We start from the raw sequence: 20,059 nt of genomic DNA, 5'->3' as shown, positions 1-20,059 counted from the left end.
TACAAAGTAAGATCAGCCATATGAATCCTAAAATGCCATTGCGTTCGGTTTTGTGCTAAGTATTGCATTAGATCCAAGTACTCGATGTATTTTCTTAGAGTCTCTTTCCAAATCTTCTTAGGTCTTCATCTACCTCTTTTGCCCTGAGTATTTGTCTCATAATCGTATTTTTTAATCAGAGCATCCATAGGTCTTCAGTTGACATGTCCAAACCGAAATAACAAAGAAGGAAAAGAGGCAAAAATAAAAATATGTCTTTTTAAAATAGGATAAGAATGCATGTTGCATGAAGGGAAATTTCCCCAACTCTTTACTAAATCTCCTTCAACCTCATAGTGTAAGAAGTTCAAGTCTTTTGTGTTCCTTTTCTTGTACCTTCTATTATTTTTCATTTTTGCTTCTTCTTTTTCAACATACTTTTTGCCGGTTCTATTCTATTGTTGTTGAGTTGAGCACACTACACATTGTCGAGATTTCACGGGTTAATTGTTGTTGAGTTGAGCCATTTGCTAAATAAATTAAGAGAGTTTAACTAAAAATATTTTGATGACACTATCTTTTGCTAACAAATTTGTAGCCAACTTTTTTTATTTTTAAGGACACACACACTAAAACATGGTTCAACATACAACTCCACTCCCAATCCAAACACTGCTTCGACATTCATCAGTTATATGTAAAAATAAAAAGTAATTTTGCAAAAGGAAGAATTTGATACAATTAGAATCATAATTTTTCACCTACTAACTTTCCTCCAATAATTTGATGGTTGTGATTCTTTTAATGTAGCACATAGTAGCTTGGGCGTGCCAACTTTTGTGGTAAGTGCAATTTTTTTTAAGAATGTAACATCTAAGGACATAGAAATCTCATATATATTAATATTTTTCGCAACACAATTTTTCGATAAAAAATAAACATTAACCGTTGTGTACAAATTTGGTAAAAGTTGTATATGAAATTTCAAGAATAGCCTTGTACATATTTTATGCTTCAATACGTAGTTCATTATTTTTACGTTGGTTGGAATTGGATCTCATCCGAGAATTCCCGACCACATCTTAATCATTCATCGTGTATCGTACGGTCAGAAATCATTTAATTTTTATTATTTAAAATTAAATACAAATAGTATCTGACGAAAACTTAACGCACGATGTACGATGAACGATTAAGATGTTAAGATCCTTAGGATCTCACAAAATGGATCCGAAGAGGATCCTTTTCCATGTTGGTTAACCGATACTTAAGTAGGGCAATAAGTTGTCGAAATAAAAATACGCGCAACTGACACGAATATGAGAAGTGAGATTACTCCATGCTAAAACGAAATTGAAAAGCACTGTTTATAATAGTGATTTGACAAAATTACCGTTAATTTCTGCCAAAGTTCGGCTTTTTCTGTTTAGCACAGTGAATTCACAATTTTTTTCTTCCATCACCTGTTGACCGAGGGTGCTAATGTGTGTTAAGTGTGACGGTGACACTTTTTTTTTTCTTTTTTGGTCAGAAGTAGAGAAATTTCATAAAATAAAGTTCAAACGGATAGATCACATCAAAGATCGGCATACAGAAAAAGAAAAAAAAACCACTTATGCAATCAAAGCATGAGTAAAGGTTCTTCCCTATAGCAAATCACAAATAGTACACAAAGGAAATAAACATGAAACGGTTTCAACCCAAATACAAATCCTTCACAAGGATAAAGGTGGCTAATAGAGAAAACTCTACAAGCCTAGGTGAGAGATCACCCGTCGCAGTTGCTTGAAAGCCATAAATGGCCGCCAATCCACACCGTCAGATTCACACCACAAAATAACAATTATTCACCCCTATATCGAGGTCATACACAGACCTTCACAAGTCCCAAATAAATAACAATGCTAAACCACATAACAACATCATAAAAACCAAAACAAAACTGAAAATTATCACCAATAAACCTACAAACCGAACGGAGAAGCCAAACCTCACTGCTATAATCACTACCCGGTAACCAGCAAGAACAAAGTTCCAAAGCCGGAGAAGTAGGACATGAATTCAGAACCAAAGAAGGAGGCGGGGCAAAGCTCCGCACCGAACCCAAGTGCTTGGTTTCGCACACTTTCAACTGAATAAGCAACGATTCGCTCTCGGGGTGAGCAGCGGACACTGGAACTCGGTCAAACTTCTCAATCGAAAGTGTGACGGTGACACTTGCTTATTCTAAACCACCGCCACCATTCTTCTTGCTAAAAACCACGGGCCACAACACCATTTTCCATTCTGCCAAAATTCGAGCTTTGCATGCACGAATTCGTTTCGGATTGGAAGAATCCTCTCCTAGGTTTAAAATTTTCTTCCAATCCAAAACGGATTCACGCACTTCGTCCACTGGCGCTCCCACCAATCAACGGTGCAGAGTTCTCCTCGTCCACCGGCAATTCCTCGTGGGTCCCACTAAAACCCATCTAACCAATCAGAGTTCCCTAAAAACTTCATTTGAAGTCCAAATCTCGTTCTGCTTGTGTCACGCGTTCGTAACGACAAATACTATATAATATACTAAATAAATATACGACCAAGTCAACAAAAGTCAACATATACTCAGTAAGGGTATTTTCATCATTCTCCCACTTTAAGGATTTAAAATACAATAATTCAAGGACGGGTTGTTACACAAGAACCATGTACTGCAAGTCTGCAAGTCAGCAAAGATTGACGGCACCACGACCACGGAGAGCAGGGCAACCCCAACTCCTACGAACTGGTTTTCTAATGGGAAAAAGGTATACATACTTCAAGCAGGCTTTCTGTCAACTATAAACAAAACCTCACTTAAGAACACAATTTGTGATTTTTATAAAATTTGAGACAATGCATATTAAATTGAAACGATCTCAAAGATGATATAACATACTAAATTGATTAGTATAGAAAAATATATACTTCCAATGACAAGTTGCTATCTTTTTAACTACCCATTCAACAACCCAATGTCCTGGATCAAACCCTAAATTAATTTAAGTCCTCCTCGAGCATCAGTTTTTCTGGGAAAAGAAATAAAAACCAAGTACAGTTTTGGATTCCTTGTCCATCAAACCTATGGCATTGTGCAGCAGGTTTTAGGGTTTCGCTAATTGACAATTAATAGAAGAAAACCCAAGAATGAAATTTCATCTCCACAAATACAAGAAAACCAACTCAAGTCTGAAAAATGAGAAGTCTATTTCGGTTTCTATTTGTACACTTCGACTACGAATGGAAAAAAAAAACAAAAAGGGAAAGAAAGCAAGCAAACCAGACAATGTGCAGGTCTCTCTCTGAAGATTATGCGCAAAATATAGACCTTGCTGATATCCTCCAAGTTGCCCTCTCACTCTCTCTCTCTCTCCCCCTCTGGTTGTAACGTAAGGGGACTTTTTTCTTTTTAAGCTGTTGAGATTGATCCAACGACACCTGCAACTTACTCCTGGCAAATACTCCCACTCATTATAGCCTCGTGGATGTTGAGATTGATCCAACGACACCTGCAATGACCCAAATTGATGTAAGCACATTCTGCAGACCAAGCCAAAGTCAAGAGCCTTGTACTGCAAGTCTGCAAAGATTGGTGGCACCATGACCATGGAGAGCAGGGCAACCCCAACTCATATGAATTGGTTTCCTAATGAGAAAGTATACATAATTAAAGCAGACTTTATTAACAAAACCTCACTTACGAACAAATCTTGTAAGATACAGGGCACGACGTACCTTACAATATAGCTCCGAAAGCTAGCTGCTACAAGTGAGTGGTACAGAATCAAATGGCTAAAACTGTTAGAATGTCATCCAGTTTAACATTATGGACGTCATACATCTTCGATTTCAACTTTCCCTTGATACAAACTCAACAGTTGAGGTACTTGGTCTAGGTATCTGGTCACAAATCTCTCCAAGAACTGCTTCTCCACCGGCAATAACACATAACTCAAGCTAAAATTTTCATTTATCAATCCTTTCAATAACAAAACTTTAACAACTGAACACCTTGGGATGATTCTATTCTCCAAACTTAGGCACAAAGCCGCTGGGCACTTTATGAGTAGTCCCGATGGCCATCCCATCTTGTTGACAAAAAAATCCATTGCTAGCGTTATTTTTTTCTCAGATAGATTCATACACTGCGGGTTTTTCCTGAAAGCAAAGAGAATATCATCCTCAGACCAACCCCAACTCCTGTAAACTTCCCGACTTCGATCCCATATCAACTTACTATTCTTACCAGACAATGAGCGTAGTGCAAACATGAAAGTCGCTTTTCCAAGATCAAGTCCCTTAGCCCTCACCTCATCCACAACTTTACCAAAATTTTCAGGCTTTAGCATCAGAGTTTGGGTGCATTGAGCTAGCATCAGAGAAATGCATGATCGGGAAACACCCAATTCTCTCAACAGCCCAATATTCGGAGCCACATTCTTGCAGTGACCTTCCAAGAAAATTCGAGATCGAAACTTGATAACCGAAACAACATTCTTCTCCGAAATCAGACTCCTAAGGAACTCATAAGTGGGTACAATTCGGTTCGCCAAGCTTAGCGATAAAAGATGTGGAGTAGAAGCCAGAGTTTTGGCAAGCTCCTCCTTGGAAACTCCGAGGGAGCTGAAAAACTCGAGCTTGGGCAAAAGGGTTCTCTCCGGATAAGCCAACAGAACTCTCGGGTACGACCTGACGAGCTTTGAGATCTGGATTTCGGAGAAGCCGTGGTCTCTCAGAAAGGCCAAAACAGAGTCTGCCCTTTCTGGGTTTTGCAATTCGAGCCTTTTGGACGCTGAAATTGCAGCTTTTGGGGACAACCCACATGACCTTATGAGGTAATCGACGGTGAAATTGTGTTGGTTTTCTGGGATTTTTGAGGTGATGGGTCTGTAAAGCAACTGGTTTTGAAGAGAAGAAAGTGAGGGTTTTACATTTTCAATCACTAATCTCTTGTTTCTGGAAGCAAATGGAGAGGAAAATATTAAAGAGTATAACCTGGGGGTCTTTGAGCTGCAGAGTAGAACCATGTTAGATGCTGCCGGCGACGAACGATTTCTAACGGCAAACCCCAGAACCCTAGTAGTGGCTCTCAGGTCTCTAGAACCCATAAGTGGGTTGACTAAAAAACCCAAATTAACCTCAGTGAAAAATTAACAAACAGACGTGTCGTTTAATTCACACCAAAGTCGAAAATCACCCCCCATGATAAATTATTATGGCTCGTTTAGACGTGCGTTTAGAATGACCAAAAATATTTTTAGAAAAAATGTTTTTCCTGTTTCAAAAGCACTTCAAGTACTTTCTGCATGAAGCACCAGTTATGTGCTTATTCCAGGAAACACTTTAAGTGATTTTTCATTATTCACTTGCATTTTTACTACGGATGAGTTCCAAAAACATTTTAACTAAAAATATTTTCACTCATTTAAAAGTACATCCAAACGAGCTCTTAGTGAACCTATTTTGTTGGAGATCAAGCTCCGATAGCCCTTACAGAAATTTTAAGCCCTATTGAACATCAAATGTTCATAACCCTTAAATCAAATTCTAATTTAGAGACCGAATAGAAGAACATTCTTATAAAAATAATAAATTACAGAGGTTATAAACCTTATAATTATCAAACAAAATTGGGTAAATTACATAAAAACACCTCAGGTTTGAGATCTATTACAACCTTATACAACATCTTTAAAACATTTCACTTTCATACCTCACATACTATTTTATTTCAAAATAACACATCCGTTAGATTTTCCATCCAATTGTTTGTTAAATGCTGACGTGGCTGCCACATTTGTGCTGATGTGGCTGCCACGTGACAAAAAATAATAATATTTTATACATTAACAATATTAACCCTATTAAAAATAAAAACCCGAACCTAGATCCCCTTCCCCTCAACCCCACATCCCACCCCCACCCCCACCCCCTTACCCATCTCTTCCTTCCCGTCCGTCCGTCCCCATCCCCTTACCCATCTCTCCCACTCTTCTTCTTCCTCCACACCAACCCCAACACATTCCCTAACACCCTTTTTCCAATTCCCTCCTTCCTTCTCCCTCTCTAGGGTTTGAGTTTCGAATTCCACCCCTCTCTCACCTCTTCCTCTGCCACCCTCCATCTCCCGCCTCCACGTGTCTCCTTCCCCCAAAACCCATATCCCCCTCCACCTCTCCCACCTCAAAGCCCCCACCTTTAATCACTTCTCTGCTTTTTTTCACTGGTTTTCTTAAAAACCCCTGCAACACAATACCTGCAAAACCACAACCCAAATACCTGCAACCATCGCCTGGGGGTGGGGGGAAGGCAAGTGGGTCATTGGGGGGGGGGAACGGACGAGTTTGGTTTCTTCTTATTCTGGGGGAAGGGATTTTGTAAATAGGAGTTGCAGAGAGGTGAGGGGGAAGGAAGGGGATCTGGGTTGGGTTCAGGTTTTTCTGGTTTTTTTATTTTTATTTTTAGGTTTAATATTATCATATTGTTAATGTATAAAAAAACTATTTTCTTTTGTTACATGGCAGCCATATCAGCATATAACAGATCATTGGATGGAAAATCTAACGAAGATGTTATTTTGAAATAAAATAGTACGTGAGGTATGAAAGTGAAATATTTGAAAGATGTTGTATGGGGTTGTAATAGACCTCAAACCTGAGGGGTTTCTATATAATTTAACCAACAAAATTTCAATTTAAGTAAAAAAAATTAAAAATTAAAAACAAAATAGTTATATCGTGACAATTACCAAAAAATAAAAAATGAGTTTTAACGAAATACTACTATTTACTTTTAATGAAAAATTATATTTTTACATTTTTCTCGTACTATTCATTACATCTTTATTTATCATTTTTCAATAAAACTAAATTTTTTTTTGAAATTTTCCAAAGTTTTCCAAAAAAAAAATTCCGTAAGAAATCGAATCCGGCTTCATACTATCCTACGCTGAGAAACTTCACAGCAGGAAAAAGGAGCTCATACTTTGCAAAATTTGATCTCAAAGCCCGTAATTTACCCAAATCCACTTCCAAGTCACTGATTTCAATTTCCGCGGTCGAAGCCGTCGTCGTCAATGTTCAGCAACAACAGCATATCAATCTCAGTCTCCGACGACGAAGCGGACGAACTCGGCCGGATGCGAGTCCGAGTTCGAAGAAAGCGCAAGAAACTCGGCCACCGACTCAAGAACGAGTTCCTCCACCGAGTCGCTAGAAAGCTCGTCAGGTACTGGGCACTTCTCATTTTTCTCCCGGCCCTTGGGTTGCTCTTATACGAGGTTTCGAGGATCGGTAGGAAGCCGAGTTTGGTGGCGAAATCGGAACTCAGTGCGCCGGAAAAGCCGAGTTTGGTTGGCGCGGAAACGGTGAAGAACTCGAGTTTGGAGAAGAAATCGGATGGGAATTTGAATCGGCTCGATCATACGACTCGGGTTGTTGGAGGCGTTAGACAACGTAAGTTCAACTCTTGCTTAATTGCCATACGATTCGGATGCAATTGTACAATGGGTAATCGAAATTGTGTGCAGAACGAGTTCAAAATCTTTAATTTTTTTTTCTAAAGAATATAAGGAAACGATTCTGCAATCTGCATAGTGTTGTAAGTTACTTACTTTTCTAATGACGTTGTAAATTTCAATGAGTGTAAGCTAGAATTGTGCCTGTTAGATTAATGTGACTGCCCGAATGCCGATTATCAGGCATTGCTTGACACCCACATTAGTTAACGATTCGGAGTGATTGCCGAGCTTGTTTTGTTGTTTCTTTAGTGTTACTGATAATTGGGTTGTGCATTTTACGGTAGTTGGAAAATTTTATTTTGGTTAGGATTGGAATATTGAAGCATTTTGAAATGTGACGAAAATTTGCGGATAATGTTAGGTTGTTTGGACATCTTATCTCCTGAAGAACTTGAGCATTTGGAAATTCCTATGCGCGAAGATTCCAATACTCCTGTTAAGAAAGTGGTATACATATCAGAGAATGACACTCCGTTTTCAGGATGGAACAACAGTCTTTCTCAGGAGCACACAGAGGCCCCAAGATTTAATTCATTTACCGGAAGTCAAACTTTGGATCAGAGAGCGAAATCGTTTAAGGTTATAAACTGCATCCTTGTTTTGAAACTTTGAACTGGTTTAGTATTCTATTTGGTCTTTGTCATGTTAAAGGTCAAGTTTTAAGATGCATCTAATTTCTTTAGGTTTTGATGTAGATGTTATTTTCATTGTGAAGCACATCGAGGTCTTTACTTTTTGCCCGATTTTAAACAGAAATAATAATAATAATTTTTACCGTGAGGCGGTGTTCATATTGTTAGAAATTTGTTGCTCACAGGTAAATGAAACTGTTACTATGAACTGTGGTTTCTACAGTGAAAATGGAGGGTTTAAAATCTCAAATGAAGACAAGGGGTACATGGATAGTTGCAAGGTTGTAGTGTCCACATGTGCATTTGGTGGTGGAGATGATCTTTATCAGCCTATTGGAATGTCAGAGGCATCACTTCGAAAGGTTTTTGTCTTTTCAGTCAAATATTACTAATTAGCTTCAAAGTTATAAATTCTTATAAGTACTGAATGGATGCAGGTTTGCTATGTTGCTTTTTGGGATGAAATTACTCTAAGTACACAGGAAGCGGCTGAACATAGAATTGATGGGAATGGATTTATTGGGAAATGGCGCATTGTGGTTGTTAAAGATCTTCCCTTTTCAGACCAAAGGTTAAATGGAAAGATCCCAAAGGTAACAACTTTCAGAGTTAGGTTAAATTATTATCTTTTCTCTATTTTCATTTAGTTTGTTTAAGTTAAATTTAAAAAAATTATCCTGATCATGTTGTTATCTCTTGTCATCTGTCATTTTCTTTACTTTTTTAATTTTTGCAAACATTTTTGTTTTCATGATACATGAAAGCTATTGCAACATGGAACCTATTTTCTGTAATTATATTAATAAGTCAAGTAAAGTATGATAATTTAAGCAGAACAATATTAATCAAAGGGATGCTGGATCTGTTCTTCATGATATAAAAGGTTTAAGCTAAATGTCAAATATCCAAAAAGTTCTGTTACAAGTGCTAGCCAAATATCATGTATAGGTGTATGTGGAAATTTATCTGAGACTTCGTATATTTTTTCTGGTGTTAGATGTTGCCCCATCGTCTTTTTCCTCATGCAAAGTATTCCATTTGGGTAGATTCAAAGTCCCAATTTAGGAGGGACCCCTTAGGTGTGCTCGAAGCCCTACTTTGGCGTTCAAACTCTGTACTTGCTATCTCAGAACATGGAGCTCGCAGTAGCGTTTATGATGAAGCGAAGGCTGTTGTGAAAAAAAACAAGGCCAAACCAGAAGAAGTTGAGGTGCAATTGACTCAATACCGCCATGATGGCTTGCCAGAAGACAAGAGGTTCAACGGAAAGAAGGGTATGCTTCTTTTTCTTTCACTTGTTCTGGCTTGATCTCTCTTATGAAATATTGCTATTTATGATGCTTCATGATTGTAGCAATTCTTGAAATCCTTTGCTTCTTTGTTGAGTACATCTTTTTGAAGTAGGAGTAGTTAAGCCTACTACATGCCTTATTGCTTTCCTTAATTCTGCATAAAAGGTGACTTACTCCTGGGTTTTACCAATTGTAAATATCTTAAGATTTTGACATTGATAAGAATAGTAGAAATATAAAATCAATCTGTTTATTCAAGTTTCATATCTGTTTATTCATGTTTTCTTATCAGTCTGTTCGTAATTTGAAACAATCTGTTGATTGCCTCTATTCTGCATAGTTTCACCTGCTCCTCTGCGCATCATATACCCATACACTGATTCCAGCAGCCAGTCCGCTCCCCATCAGTCTACTTCAGATTCATATTTTCCCAATTTGTGTTTAAAGTGGGTTATGAGCCCTTCCTCACAGTCTGCTGCCACCAAGCTTATTTAGATACTTGAGAATTAAGAGATAACCATACTTAATATGAAAAACTCCAAAATTACAAAGCTGGTGATCTCATTGTCTTGCATTTTGTTCCTATTCTGAACCATTGCGTCGTTAACCTGTGCAGCTTTGTCGGAAGCATCTGTTATCGTGAGGGAGCATACACCATTGACAAATATGTTTATGTGCCTCTGGTTCAACGAGGTGGTTCGGTTCACTTCTCGTGATCAGCTTAGTTTCCCATATGTATTATGGCGGTTGAAAGTGCTCAAGAAGATAAATATAATCCCTGTATGTACCCGGAAAGATCTTGTTAATAGTATGGGTCACATACGCAAGGCTAAGCCACTTAGAAGTTGACTCTTTGGTAACAGGATAGTGCTTTGATTTCTCAATTATTGAACAGAGGCGTGCTGGGGTGCTCGTGTGGTGTGTTCTTAGGCAGTAGTAGATTCCTTCCATTTTCTAATTTCTGTTCATAAACATTTTACAGGAAGAGAAAAGAAAATGATTTTTGCTTCAGAATTTGTTGTGCAAGACTTTGTTGTAGTGCATCGTGCAATCAGTTTTTGTCATGTACTATTTATATTTAATTTTAAATAAAAGTATTTAAAATGATTTCTGGTTGCACGATGTACGATAAACGGGCACGATTTGAGAATTCTCGAGATCCTCACAAATAGGATCCGGAGAGGATCCTCGTACCCATTCATAAACTCCGAGAAAGCTTCGTCAGGAGGAGTGGCAAGAGTGGTCTTGTGCTGCTGCTGGTTGAGTTTTCCTTGATCCTTATAAAGTGTCAGGTAATCCACTTTTGTTTCCCAATTAAATATGAAAATAAGCTTTAATATTTTAACTTTTTAGCCAAAATGTTCTCTGAAATTATCATTATTTTTTCCCTTTGGTTGCTAATAATGAAAATCGATAAAAAGTGAGGAAAACTAATGAAAAGGGCTTGAAAACTTTGAGTTTTAATGATAAGGACAAAATAAAGGGTAAAGTGAATAGTACCAGGTTTGACTTTTTAGTGTAAAAATGTGGTTTTTCGTTAAAGTGAACAGTACTGTGGGTTTTTCGTTCAAACTCCCAAAGTGAGGAAAACTAATGAAATCCTTAAGTTTATCCCCTGTAATTCACTTTGTTCTTTATATGAAAAATCTGTCAATATCCTCATTAAGTAGAGAGTTTGATTTGACAAGAATACTCATAAAAGGATGGTCACGTAGTCATTCATGAGACAATTTAGTGATGATATTGATATAGTTTTCACAGAAGAACCAAATTAATTTACGGTGGACAAACTCATCAACGACTTGTGTCGATTTTCATTGTTAGAAATCAGAGTGAAGAATTATCCTAATTTCAAAAATCATTTTAGCTAAAAAAATCCTATATTTTCTTTTGTTTTTCAGACAATGGGAGCTTTTAGTTTAAACAATTGACTTTACACGCTAATCAAGTAGTAAATGCACGTTTCCAGGCACGCAGTTTTGTGTGCAGTGGGTGCAAATAGGTGCATCATGGAAAACAAAAACGTGTGTTGACTTGGGATTTTAGTATTTAGTTTCAGTACAGCCGTAGCTTGTAGCCTGTACGTGTTTTCTTTGTATTGGAACAAAATTTGTATTTCCTTTCCTTCCCTACATTTGGGAGTTCTGAGGGTCCTCCTCCTCCTCTCATAACTCTGTTTCCGAGTTTGACTGTTTCCCACATTCACTATTAGTACCAATCGAATTAAACCCATTGTTTAAAATAGCGGTATCGGTAAAAATACTAACATGTAAATTTATGAAAATATAAACGAATATATCAAATATCAATATCGGTTGCTTTTGATAAAAATTATGAAAATTTAAAATAAAATTTTAGGGATTGTCAAACATTGGTTTGGACGAAATATAAAAAAATTTCCGTTATTTAACATGTGTGTAAGAAATATCGACAATATTTATTTATTTTAGCCTAGACTTGAGAGTTTCTTCTATATGAGATGAAGTTTAGACTTCACCTCCCATTTCCATATCTTTTTATGATTTTTTTTTATATTACCATGGAAATATCGATAATATCAAACATCGATTCAGCCAAACGTGAACTTCCAAAATAAAAAAAATACTCGGTACTTGTTTGTTAGAGAAGATTGACTTGGATATGATATTCACTGTATTAAAGACATTTTGAAGGAATAAATGAATGTCAGCTTTCTTGTTTTGTCCAAGCCAATCGTCTTTAACGAGGCCTTGTAGTACTATTACGATGACATAAACCAAAACAAAGCTAGTAGTGGGCAGTGTTTTTGTTTATTTATTTAACTTTTTGAATAACAAAATATAAAGACATAATTTAAACAAGAAGTAAATAAATAATAAGAAAAACTAATGAAATGGCTTAAAACTTTAAGTTTTAATGATAAGGACAAAATAAAGGGTAAAATGAATAGTCTCATATTTAATTTTTTAGTGTAAAAATATGATTTTTCGTTAAAACTCCCATAATAATAACGTTCAAAAGAGAGGAGCTGTACAAACAAAGCAAAAACATTAATAAAGTAATATTATTATAGTAAAGCCGTGAAACAGTACAAGTAACGTTATGGTTTAAGCTACCGACTAATAAACCAATGTGTTGCTGCAGCAACTGCGACCAATAAAAACTTATACAAAGCAACTGCGATCCAATTGCATTGCTCCCAATCGTGTCTTTCAAGGATTAGTACAAACAAACAAGATAAGGACATTTGACCGCCGCCAATGTCCCTCCTCGGTTTTTATAATTTTCAATTTGGTCATTGGCCTAATGGCACGCACCTGGTTTCAACTCTTTCTGTCTCCATCTGTTCAGCCAAAGCGAACACGCCATGTGGACTTTTTCAACCCAAACCCCACAACTTATATAACACAGCACAAACCAAATTTCCATACCAAAACCCTCATTAATTTGCAATGGTTCTCTTGGTGCAAAAGTTTAACCAAATCTACTCCAAGCTGGAGAATCACCACCACCACCATCACCACCACCAACCGTCGGAACCCGCCTTATCGGCATCTCTGGATGCCTTCCAAACCCATGTTGCAAACTCCTTGAAAAAGTTGTTGCCTCTCAGTTCATCAAAATCTGCAGGGTCAGAGATTCCATCATTTCCATGGATTCAACAGTGCTTTGATCTCCTACCCATCGTCCAAAGTGCTTTTGCAAAGCTGGTTGTGGAAGTAGATTTTCCCATGAGCAGATGGGAAGCTGCTTCTGTGGATGAGTATCTCAAATACAGTTTGAGTTTGTTGGAGCTTTGCAATTCTGTCAGTTCTTCTCTGTCTAATCTTGGGAAGGCTAGGCTTTCGGTGGCTCATGGTTTGAGCCTGGTAGAGAAATCGTCGCCTTCTTCGGCTTTGGAGCATCTGAAGGCAGTCCAATTCCAGCCAAAGGGTTTGAGCAAGGGAATCAGATTCCAAGGAAATGAAGAGGCTGGGAAAGGAAGTTGCTTGATTAGCAAGGAAACAGTGATTCATCAAGCTTTGGGGGTTATGCAGGGAATGGTATTCTGGCTAGGTGGGATTTTGATGTCTGGATTAGCTGGGAATCCCAAGCCATACTTGGAGGTGAGGAATTCTGGTGGAAGGTTTGTTGACTCGTTGCTTTCGGGGTTGAATTCGAGAGTGAGTGAAATAATGGAGAGAAATGGTGGATTGAAGGAGGTGAAGGAGCTTAACGATGCAGTGACGAGCCTTGCAGCAGCAATCGGAATTGGAAAGAATAGCGGAGTAGAAGCCGCGGAATTGAGAAGAAAATTAGAGGTTTTTGAGAAGTCTGTGGACGGTTTGGGAAATGAGGTAGATTCCGTCTTCAACAAGGTTTTGGCTGGGAGAAATCAATTGCTCAATGGCCTTCCACGGCAAAAGAAATAGAATATCAATTGTATAATTCACTCTGTACAGAACATTGTTGTATATTTATTGATTCTAGTTTGTAAATCAGAGTTTGTATATAGCAAAAAAGAAGTAAAAATTCACATTTCAAATGATCAAATCAATGTTTATTTCATTTTCAAAAATGTAAATCCTCGTATGTTAAGTCCACTTTACAGAACTTAAGCAATGATCGGATTTCACCTTCAAAGTTGTATTCATTCACGGATTTAAAGTCTTGGAAGCGCAAATGCTGCCAGTCGTATCTTGCTTCAGGCAAGTAAATGTCTTTTTGGTGATCGAAACAATCGGCCAAAGCAAGCTAGAGGGTGCGTGGATCCTCCTCAACGAGGTACTTGGTCTGCAGTGCATCATGGATGTGTCTTTGGATGATGATCATAGCAGTAGCTTTCTTAGCTTCGTCATCGTCGATAGGTTCCTCGATGATGGATCTAATACCCTTTGCAATGAGATGGAGCTTCACGTCTTGGATCTACTTCAGGTAGCTTCTTTCAGATACTTCCAGAGCAGTGAAATCGAGCTTGTTCAAGTTCGACATGTCCCTAAAACAACAAAGGGTACAAAAATGTGGTTAGTCATATGGAAAGCCATAGACATACATCGTAGAATATTCGGGTTCTATAGACATGTAGTGGTTTAATTTAAGCATGAAAGCTACAGGTTTCATGTGGTAAGTTTTGAATGAAACTTCAAGTTTCAAATGCACAAAATATGAAACTACAGGTTCAGTTTAGTTTTATGAACGATTAGTTCATAAAGGAGAGGTTCCTGTAAGAACACAAAATGCAATATACTTATTTAAGCGCAATGGATTTGAGTTGCTTCGGGAACTCAAGTGTGAGAGCTTTGGGACAATGAAAGGATGTCAACGGTTCAAAGTATAAAAATAAATTATTGAATCGTTAATGTCCAAAAATGATTTTCAGGTCAATAATTTTGGATTAATTATCAGATTAATGGACTGCTTTTCATTTTTAATTAATTTAATAGATCGGGACCAAACGGGGTCGATCGTGGAAGCAAAATAATAACAAACGGGTCATATTAGCTTCGGTTGGCGATAAACCAAGTGATAATTAAATTAGAATTAATTAGTGTAAACCAAAGTACCCAAAAAAATATTTGGGTATGATTTATAAAGCGGGAATGCTAAAAATTAGCATTAGGTCAAAAAAGGTAACGCGGCCCAACATAAAGTAGGCTAGTTGCGATGTGGGTACGGGCCCTGCAGTGCGGTTGCAGGCCATTGGTTCGTAGAAGGGCTGCAGGGCTCTAAGCTGTGTGGTCTGGGTGAGCCCAGCAGCAAAAGTTGCTGGTTTGGGCCAAAACAAGGCACGAGGCAGGCCCAGTCTAAAGTTGGCTTGCGGGTTGGTGCAAGGAGACCCAGCCGAGGCTGGCTCCTGGGTTTTTGGGTTGGGGCAAGTCAAGCCCAGCATCATAAGCTACGGACAAGTGGGCCAAGACTTGGGCAAAACCCAGCAAGCGATACAGGCTTGTTGTAGGCGAGCTTAGTGCACGGGGTGGACCTAACAAGCTACAGGCTGATTGCAGGTTTGGGCTAAGGACTTAGGATAAAGCTCAGCAACTCAAAAGTTGCTAGTTTTGGGCTTGGAGAGGCTACATGCCCATGGTAACCCTTACCAGGCCGAGCCTGGTGTTCATGTAGGCATAGCAAAGCCTAAAGGGCTGCTGCCATAGTCCAAACGTCACAACGACGTCGTTATGACGGTGTGCTCCACGTAGTTGGGCTATAGGCTAGCTGCGGTGGTGCCAGTGGCGAGTCGCAGCCATGCCACATATTTCTCAATTTTTTTCTTCTTTTTTTTTCCGACATCTCTAGGGTTTGAAAAAACCCTAAATTGCTTCTAATTTATTTATATGCTTTGACTCATAAATTCCACATATCAAAATAATAATTACGTAATGCATGAAACATGTGTATATATATCGGAAGGAAAATATAAATAGAGGGGATTCATGCATAATGGGGAATGTTTTCATGCTTCGTAGACGTTGCAAATATCTTGGCAGAAAACAAATAAAAGCCTTTGAATTTTGTAAAAGAAATCCTCCTCCTACGATCCTTCAATTCCTTAGCTTCTGGCAAGAGCATACTGATAATATGTTGTAGGCACATGTTGTATGCCTAATTGACTGAACTATTCTAAGGGAATAGAAAGGGAGAGGCCAACGGCAAGAGAGATGAGAGAGATTTAATTGTGATATGTGTTATATTTTACCACATTGTGCCTTTATTTATAGTAGTAAGATATGTTAAATCTTTATCCCAATAGGATTACAACTCTGATAAGATAATATCTACTAAAGGGAATATTCCAAGATACCCCTAGATACGCTATAATTTACACAATCACATTCCTGTGCTAAATATGACTGCATCAGTTTTCTGTATTCTGCCTTTTTAGTCAAAATGATTCATGAAAACATCATAACCCTTCACTTTGGTCCTTAACAATGAAAACTGATAGAAGTGGTCCTGAGTAAATGATTTTGTTTATTCTGTAGAAAATCTGTCAATATCCTCGTTATGTGGCGGGGTTGGTTCACAAAATCCTAAAAAAAATTGTTATGTGGTCATTTATGTGACAATTTAATAAAAATATGGATACATTTTCTTAGAAGAACCAAAATAATTTACAACGACCACTTGAATTGATTTTCATAATGAGAGATTAAATTTAGAAGTTACGTCAACCACGTTGACTAAAAGGCCTTATATATTTTTTTGTTTCAGACAATGGGAGCTTTTAGTTTAAGTAATTGACTTTTTTATAAACTACAAGTAGCAAATTATCTAAGTGGTAAATGTATTTACTTTGTACGGAACAAAATTTGTCTTTGCTTTTGTGTTTCAGACAATGGGAGCTTTTAGTTTAAGTAATTGACTCGTTTCCACACCGTTTATTGACTTGGGATACTGTATTTACTTTGTACGGAACAAAATTTGTCTTTGCTTTCCTTCCTTCCAGACTCTTCCTTCCTTCCCTACATATGAGAGTTCATTTACTTCTCTCAGGACTCATGTTTCTGAGTTTGATTGTTGGTCCCACATTTTCTATTAGTATCAATCCAATTGAGCTCAGTTTTTTAAATATCTATATAAATAGAAATATTGACATGTAAATTTATAAAAATATTGACAGATATATCAAATATCGATATTGCTTTCGTTTGAAATTATAGAAATTTAAAATGAAGTTTCAGGGATTGTTAAACATTTGTTTGAACGAAATATAAGAGTTTTTTCATTATTTAACATATGTGTAAGAAATATTAACGATATCTGTCAATTTTAACCTAAAGATCCTAAACTTAAGAGTTTTTCCAATATGAGGTGAAGTTTAGACTTCACCCCCATTTTCATGTCTTTCTTTGATTTTTTAGTTATCATAGAAATATCGACAATATTGAAGAAATTTTAGACACTCATAGAGCCAAATGTAACGTGAACTTCCAAAAAAACACTCGGGACTCATTTGTTGGAGAGGATTGACTTGAATATGATATTCATTGTATTGAAATTATTTTGAAGAAAGAAATGAATGTCAATTTTCTTGTCTTGTCCAAGTCAATCGTCTTTAACAAATGAGGCTTTGTACTACTGCAGTGGGCCTTTTTTTTTTTTTTGTTAATTTCTTTAACTTTTTAAATAACAAAATTTAAAAACATACTTTAAACAAAAATAAAATGTAAATAATAACATGCGAACGAGTAAATTGTCACACACGTTTAAAGCTTTTAGTTGATATGAACATTCATAGTCATCAGTTAATTGGCAATACAAAATGGAGTAAGATTCTCTACCCTCCTAATCTCTCTACCCTTCCATCCCCTCATATTTGAACGGTTACGGTTAAGCCACGTCAACATTTTATATTGATTTTTTATAGAAATAATAAGACAAAAAACAATGTGTGAGAGGAGGGGAGTAAAGGGAATGGTAATAGGAGGATAGAGAATCCTACTCCATAAAAAATTGATGGCAAGCAATAGAGAGGACCTTTACAAAAAAAGCATAAACATTGAGAAAGTAATCTTATTATAGTAAAGCCGTGAAACAATATAAGTAATGTTATGGTTTAAGCTACCGACTATATAAACCAATGTGCTGATGCTGCAACTGCGACCAATCAAAACATATATAAAGGAACCAATGTGCTGCATCTGAAGAGTTATTTCGTGTACTCTGAACACAAGCCGGTACACCACATGTCATGATACATGTGGTTTTGAGTTGAACACTAACATCCTAATGTGATATCGTTCCTACTCTCAAGTAACAGTAGTAGCTTTCATTATCGTTTTCTCCTCCTACATTAGTTTTTTGTTTCTATCTTTTAATTTTATTTGAATTCTCAAAACTTAAGATTAGAAATAAATTAGGACACATGTTGTGAAAAGGGAAATGCAACAATCACTTTGATTCAACGTTATATGCTTCTATACCACTTAATATGTGTTATTCACGTATTAAACTGAGTAACATCACTAATATGAAATATGCTCGGGATTGAAGAACATTACTTACTTAGATGCTCAACTTTGCAAGACAAATAATAGACAATCTCCATCCTCGATCCTTCCTATATGTTAGCTTGCATTTGAAGGCAACAACAAGTGGATCCAATTGCATTGCTCCAAATCGTGTCTTTCAAGGATTAGTACAAACAAACAAGATAAGAACATTTGACCGCCGCCAATGTCCCTCCTCGGTTTTTACAATTTTCAATTGGTAACGGGCCTAATGGCACACGCACCTGGTTTCAACTCTTTTTCTGTGTCCATCTGTTCAGCCAACTCGAACACGCCATGTGGACTTTTTCAACGCAAACCCCACAACTTATATAACACACAATCCCACATTTTCCAAAAACTCACCACAAGGCACAAACCAAATTTCCATACCAAAACCCTCATTACTTTGCAATGGTTCTCTTGGTGCAAAAGTTTAACCAAATCTACTCCAAGCTGGATAATCACCTCCACCACCACCACAACCACCACCAACCGTCGGAACCCGCCTTATCGGCATCTCTGGATGCCTTCCAAACCCATGTTTCAAACTCCTTGAAAAAGTTGTTGCCTCTGAGTTCAAAATCTGCAGGGTCAGAGATTCCATCATTTCCATGGATTCTACAGTGCTTTGAGCTGCTACCCGTCGTCCAAAGTGCTTTTGCAAAGCTGGTTGTGGAAGTAGATTTTCCCATGAGCAGATGGGAAGCTGCTTCTGTGGATGAGTATCTCAAATACAGTTTGAGTTTGTTGGAGCTTTGCAATTCTGTCAGTTCTTCTCTGTCTAATCTTGGGAAGGCTAGGGTTTCGCTGGCTCATGGTTTGAGCCTGGTGGAGAAATCGTCGCCTTCTTCGGCTTTGGAGCATCTGAAGGCAGTCCAATTCCAACCAAAGGGTTTGAGCAACGGAATCAGATTCCAAGGAAATGAAGAGGCTGGGAAAGGAAGTTGCTTGATTAGCAAGGAAACAGTGATTCATCAAGCTTTGGAGGTTATGCAGGGAATGGTATTCTGGCTAGGTGGGATTTTGATGTCTGGTTTAGCCGGGAATCCCGAGCCATACTTGGAGGTGAGGAATTCGGGTGGAAGGTTTGTTGACTCGTTGCTTTCGGGGTTGAATTCGGGAGTGAGTGAAATAATGGAGAGAAATGGTGGTTTGAAGGAGGTTAAGGAGCTTAATGATGCAGTGACGGGCCTTGCTGCGGCAATCGGAATTGGAAAGAACAGCGGAGCAGAAGCCGAGGAATTGAGAAGAAAACTAGAGGTGTTTGAGAAGTTTGTGGACGGTTTGGGAAAGGAGGTGGATTCCGTCTTCGACAAGGTTTTGGCTGGGAGAAATCAATTGCTCAATGGCCTTCCACAGCAAAAGAAATAGTAGATCAATTGTATAATTCACTGTGTACAGAACATTGTTGTATTTTTATTGATTTTAGTTTGTAAATCAGAGTTTGTATATAGCAAAAATGAAGTCAAAATTCACATTCAAATAATCAAACCAGTATATTTATTTTGTTTTTGAAAATGTAGAACCTGGAACATGAAGTTTAGCCCGATATTTGGTGAGACGATAAGAGAGATTTTGTAAGCAAGGAGCAATAAAATTATATGAGTAATGCTAGGTAGACCAAATTTATAAGCCATCTTTGTTTTTGGTTCATTTCGGCGAGAATCA

General features: G+C 37.6%; 3 protein-coding genes across 9 annotated transcripts; 2 read left to right on the top strand and 1 right to left on the bottom strand.

The window, feature by feature from the left end:
- Positions 1 to 3,130: 3,130 nt before the first annotated feature.
- Positions 3,131 to 5,109, bottom strand: LOC126628414 (transcription termination factor MTERF2, chloroplastic-like). 4 transcript variants are annotated; one of them, XM_050298084.1, is made up of 3 exons: positions 4,749 to 5,109; positions 3,736 to 4,439; positions 3,131 to 3,509 (listed from the first exon to the last, which is right to left on the bottom strand). In XM_050298084.1, exons 1-2 carry the CDS (start codon positions 5,106 to 5,108, stop codon positions 3,834 to 3,836), a joined length of 966 nt encoding a protein of 321 aa, XP_050154041.1. In that variant the 5' UTR covers position 5,109; the 3' UTR covers positions 3,131 to 3,509; positions 3,736 to 3,833. The 4 variants fall into 4 exon arrangements, with proteins under 4 accessions (XP_050154041.1, XP_050154039.1, XP_050154040.1 ...); XM_050298082.1 differs by having other exon boundaries at positions 3,736 to 5,109; XM_050298083.1 differs by having other exon boundaries at positions 3,131 to 3,438; positions 3,736 to 5,109.
- Positions 5,110 to 6,887: 1,778 nt separating this feature from the next.
- LOC126628413 (probable hexosyltransferase MUCI70) lies at positions 6,888 to 10,457 on the top strand. The gene is made up of 6 exons (XM_050298081.1): positions 6,888 to 7,454; positions 7,881 to 8,098; positions 8,337 to 8,513; positions 8,589 to 8,744; positions 9,149 to 9,425; positions 10,060 to 10,457. The coding sequence occupies exons 1-6, from the start codon at positions 7,076 to 7,078 to the stop codon at positions 10,290 to 10,292; spliced, it is 1,440 nt and encodes a 479-aa protein (XP_050154038.1). The 5' UTR covers positions 6,888 to 7,075; the 3' UTR covers positions 10,293 to 10,457.
- Positions 10,458 to 12,833: 2,376 nt separating this feature from the next.
- On the top strand, positions 12,834 to 19,882 carry LOC126628411 (protein BPS1, chloroplastic-like). Of its 4 annotated transcripts, none has more exons than XM_050298077.1 (2): positions 12,834 to 13,528; positions 19,457 to 19,882. In XM_050298077.1, exons 1-2 carry the CDS (start codon positions 12,875 to 12,877, stop codon positions 19,760 to 19,762), a joined length of 960 nt encoding a protein of 319 aa, XP_050154034.1. In that variant the 5' UTR covers positions 12,834 to 12,874; the 3' UTR covers positions 19,763 to 19,882. The 4 variants fall into 4 exon arrangements, with proteins under 4 accessions (XP_050154034.1, XP_050154036.1, XP_050154035.1 ...); XM_050298079.1 differs by having other exon boundaries at positions 12,834 to 13,624; positions 19,553 to 19,882; XM_050298078.1 differs by having other exon boundaries at positions 12,834 to 13,723; positions 19,652 to 19,882.
- The last annotated feature ends 177 nt before the right edge of the window (positions 19,883 to 20,059 follow it).

The sequence above is a fragment of the Malus sylvestris genome, chromosome 7, assembly GCF_916048215.2.
Source record: "Malus sylvestris chromosome 7, drMalSylv7.2, whole genome shotgun sequence".
Taxonomy (NCBI): domain Eukaryota; kingdom Viridiplantae; phylum Streptophyta; class Magnoliopsida; order Rosales; family Rosaceae; genus Malus; species Malus sylvestris.
Note: the sequence above shows the minus strand (reverse complement) of the source record. Positions and strands in the feature narration are given on the sequence as shown.

Coding starts and splice junctions, on each gene's coding strand:
- LOC126628414 (XM_050298082.1), bottom strand. CDS start 5,108: ATGGGTTCTAGAGACCTGAGAGCCACTACTAGGGTTCTGGGGTTTGCC.
- LOC126628413 (XM_050298081.1), top strand. CDS start 7,076: ATGTTCAGCAACAACAGCATATCAATCTCAGTCTCCGACGACGAAGCG. Junction 8,099..8,336: donor AGAGAGCGAAATCGTTTAAG/GTTATAAACTGC, acceptor TGTTGCTCACAG/GTAAATGAAACTGTTACTAT. Junction 8,514..8,588: donor CAGAGGCATCACTTCGAAAG/GTTTTTGTCTTT, acceptor GAATGGATGCAG/GTTTGCTATGTTGCTTTTTG.
- LOC126628411 (XM_050298076.1), top strand. CDS start 12,875: ATGGTTCTCTTGGTGCAAAAGTTTAACCAAATCTACTCCAAGCTGGAG. Junction 13,760..19,552: donor TGGACGGTTTGGGAAATGAG/GTAGATTCCGTC, acceptor GGTTTGAAGGAG/GTTAAGGAGCTTAATGATGC.